The following is a 3,346-nucleotide window of genomic DNA, read 5'->3' on the forward strand; positions in this document are numbered from 1 at the left end:
TGCTGCTGCTGCTGCTGCTGCTGCTGCTGTTGTTGTTGTTGTTGTTGTTGTTGTTGTTGTCATTGTTGTTGTTGTTGCTTTCGTTATTATTGTTGTTTTAGTTGCTGTTGCATACAGCGCAAGCAGCCATATAAAGGCGCTAAATCACTAACATACTGACAAGATCCTCTCGCAGCTGTCTATGGCGGGTACCCATTCCCACCTGGGTGAAGTGAGGACATTTCGTGTGAAGTGTTTTTCCCAACGACACAACGTCCGGCCAGCTGCTGTTACTGTTTCTGTTCTTGCTGTCGCTTCTGTTATTGTTGTTGTGTGTGTTTTTTTGTGTGGTAGCCTATCCGTTCGAAATGTTTGGAGCCCCGAAGAGCGTACTCTTCGCCTGGGCCTCCGCCTCTCTTGGGTAGCGGGTGAGGCAGTCCAGTTATTGTTGTTGTTGTTGTTATTGTTGTTATTGCTTTCACTTCTGTTATTGTTGTTATTGCTTTTACTTCTGTTATTGTTGTTGTTGTTGTCGTTGCTATTGTTATTATTACATTTGTAAGCTTTATCCCACCTCCCCTTTCTTCTCTCCAGGCTGATCCCTGAATCCCCTCGCTGGCTCATCACCAAAGGACGGACGCAAGAGGCCAGGGTCATCCTGGAGAAAATGGCAAAGGTCAACGGTGTGACCTTTCCCGAGAGCCTGTTCGGGGAGATGGTGGAGGAGATCGAGAAGAGCGAGCGAGAGAAGAAGGAAGCGAAAGAGAGTGGGAGGAAAAGCACAGAGACGTTGATCACGATGCTCAATCACAAGAGGCTGGCTCTACGCTTTGCCTTTGTGTTGTGGAACTGGTGAGTTGGAGGCTAGTGTTTTTTGTTTGTTGAAATAAGAATTGGTGTTTTGCGCGCCCTTTGACTTTAAAAAAATATTATTGAATCTTAGTGAGAGTAATATATAAGGAAGAGGCTAGCCGTACTTAATAATGATGGTTGAATAGTACACGAAATTTTTAGTTTGCAATGCCTATTGTATTTCATACAAAACCAAAAGGTGCTTTACTGACCTCCATGTATTTTAAATCTGAATAATGACTAGATCTAGATCTACTGAGACATGTGTACTCCACAGGTTTGAGTCAATAGGGCCAAACCTAGATCTAAGTACGGCTAGCCACTTCGAATATAAAATTTAATGTCTATACATTATACCTGTATGTGTTTTTACGGCCCTGTACAGCCAAGAAAACAATTCACTCCGGGACAATGAAGTATTATCTTATCTTACCTTATCTTAAATACACTTGTAAAGGTACAGTCCAACCTGCCATGAAGGCCACCTATATAATACGGCCACCTGCACAAACGATCACTTTCCATTTCCCCCTTTGCGTTTTTTTCTGTATAACTTAACTGTGTAAAAAGGTCACCTGTCCAACGCGGCCGCGGCCACCTTATTTTATCAACTCACCGTCGATCAATGTACCTGCCTCAGACGGCCACACGTGGTCACTCATTGCCAGACGCTTTGTCAAAATTTGAATCGACCCCTGGCGCTGTGGACGGGCCGTCATAATTCGTTCACCTGTCGTTATTGTTAGTCCCTCCAATGACTGTTTACCCAAGTTGACCAATGGGTAGGCCTGACAATAAATTTTCTACAGCTGGTGAGGGAAGCGTGTGATCCGTCATATCCTACAAGCCCCGCCCACAACTCATGCACAAATCGTGTGTGAGGTGACTGGTCACTGTTTTGTTTACCTAATCTGTAACAAAGTAACAATGGGCGTTGACGTGAACTTGTGACAGAAGCGTCGCTCGTTCTCCGAGTGGTGGCGACCCGTGTGTTTGTTTTACCATGGCACTCGGTCTTCATCGTCTTACTTACATACTACATGTATTTCGTTTAATTTACGCTTGTACAAAATCAGCAACAAAAAGAAATCTAACAAAACAACAACAACAACAACAACAACAACAAAACAACAAAACAACAACAACAAAAAACCCTTCTTGCATCACCCACCCCCCTTTTTCAAGAGAAAACAAAAACCCTTTTGAATTCACCTTACAGCAGTCCCAAAGTCTGAGATCAGCCCCAGTTTGGACCCCAGAAGGGAATGAGTTGCGTTTTTTTTTGGTCCCATGTTCTGATTTTGGTGCCCATGTTTGTAGGTTATGTAAAATGTATTGACATGGTGCAAATTGTTATGTTTTCTAGAAAAACGAAACAAAAACAGGAGAATTGTTTAGTCGGTGATGGTGATGATGATGATGATGATGATGATGATGATGATGGTGATGATGATGATGGTGATGGTTATGGTGATGGTGATCATGATGATGGTTACTTATGGTGACGATGATGATGCTCTGATGATGGAAATGTGTATATTAGTCTTAGTGTTAAGTGTGTTTCAGTTTTTGTTGTTGTTGTTGTTTTGTAGTGTGCTTACTCTAGATCCCCGCCAGGCTGTCCTGGGGGGTAAGACACAACCCTCATTCCCAACTCCTCGCTTAGAGAGACCAAAAATTTGGAAATAATTCGTCATCTTCATCCCTGGCATTTAATAAAAGTATGCGGAACAATCACCTGGGGGCCGCTTCTAAGTGATGACATTGTTAGTGTGTTTGTTACCCTACGTCTATGCTATCATATTTTAAAAACTCTCTCTCTCTCTCTCTCTCTCTCTCTCTCTCTCTCTCTCTCTCTTCAAATTACCTCTCCTCCACCCTTTCCAATCCAAGCCCTCTGACATAATCTTCCTCTTCTCCTCTTCTCCCAACCTCAGCCAAACCCCCGACCCCAGTCTCCTCCACTTTGCGCCCCCTGTTGGTCAGACTCAACCACCACACCGTACCGTGGTCAGTCCGGTCCCCGCAGGGAGGGGGGTAGAGAGAGGTGGTTTCCCCGTGGACAGTCCCCCACCATCCATCCCCCGCCCACCTCCCTACTTATGTACACAGCTACCACCATTGTGCTATGGGTTGTCCAGTTTGCCGCCATCATGTCTTATCACCAGAGATTAATTATAACTGACGACTGTCGGCGACAAATGTTTCGCCATTTGTTAATACTTGACAACCTCAAAGTTTCTATGAAAAGATCTGGTCTCATATCCACCTATTGATATCATTTTCCCACGTTTATTAGAATTCAATAAATTTGTTGAAAGGGAGAGAATTATTATAGCTTTTGCTTACTTCCCCCATTAAATTTGTTGAAAGGAAGAGAATTATTTTGGCTTTTGCTTACTTCCCCTTGTGATAGAATTGTTTACGTTGACGGGGAAAATGAAAGAGATTCTGAGGTATTTAGGGATCGAAAAAAGCGTAGCATGTTTTACATTGGTTCAAGACCCACCGCCCT

General features: G+C 43.5%; 1 protein-coding gene across 1 annotated transcript in view; it reads left to right on the forward strand.

Moving 5' to 3' along the window:
• LOC101860021 (organic cation transporter protein) overlaps positions 1-3,346 on the forward strand; it is a 43,417-nt gene that overhangs the window by 32,733 nt on the left and 7,338 nt on the right. The window contains exons 5-6 of the mRNA XM_035970259.1: positions 574-831; positions 2,769-2,935. Of these exons, the coding sequence (XP_035826152.1) occupies positions 574-831; positions 2,769-2,935 (425 nt within the window). The remainder of the gene's footprint in view (positions 1-573; positions 832-2,768; positions 2,936-3,346) is intronic.

This window comes from Aplysia californica, unplaced genomic scaffold, assembly GCF_000002075.1.
Source record: "Aplysia californica isolate F4 #8 unplaced genomic scaffold, AplCal3.0 scaffold00243, whole genome shotgun sequence".
NCBI lineage: Eukaryota > Metazoa > Mollusca > Gastropoda > Aplysiida > Aplysiidae > Aplysia > Aplysia californica.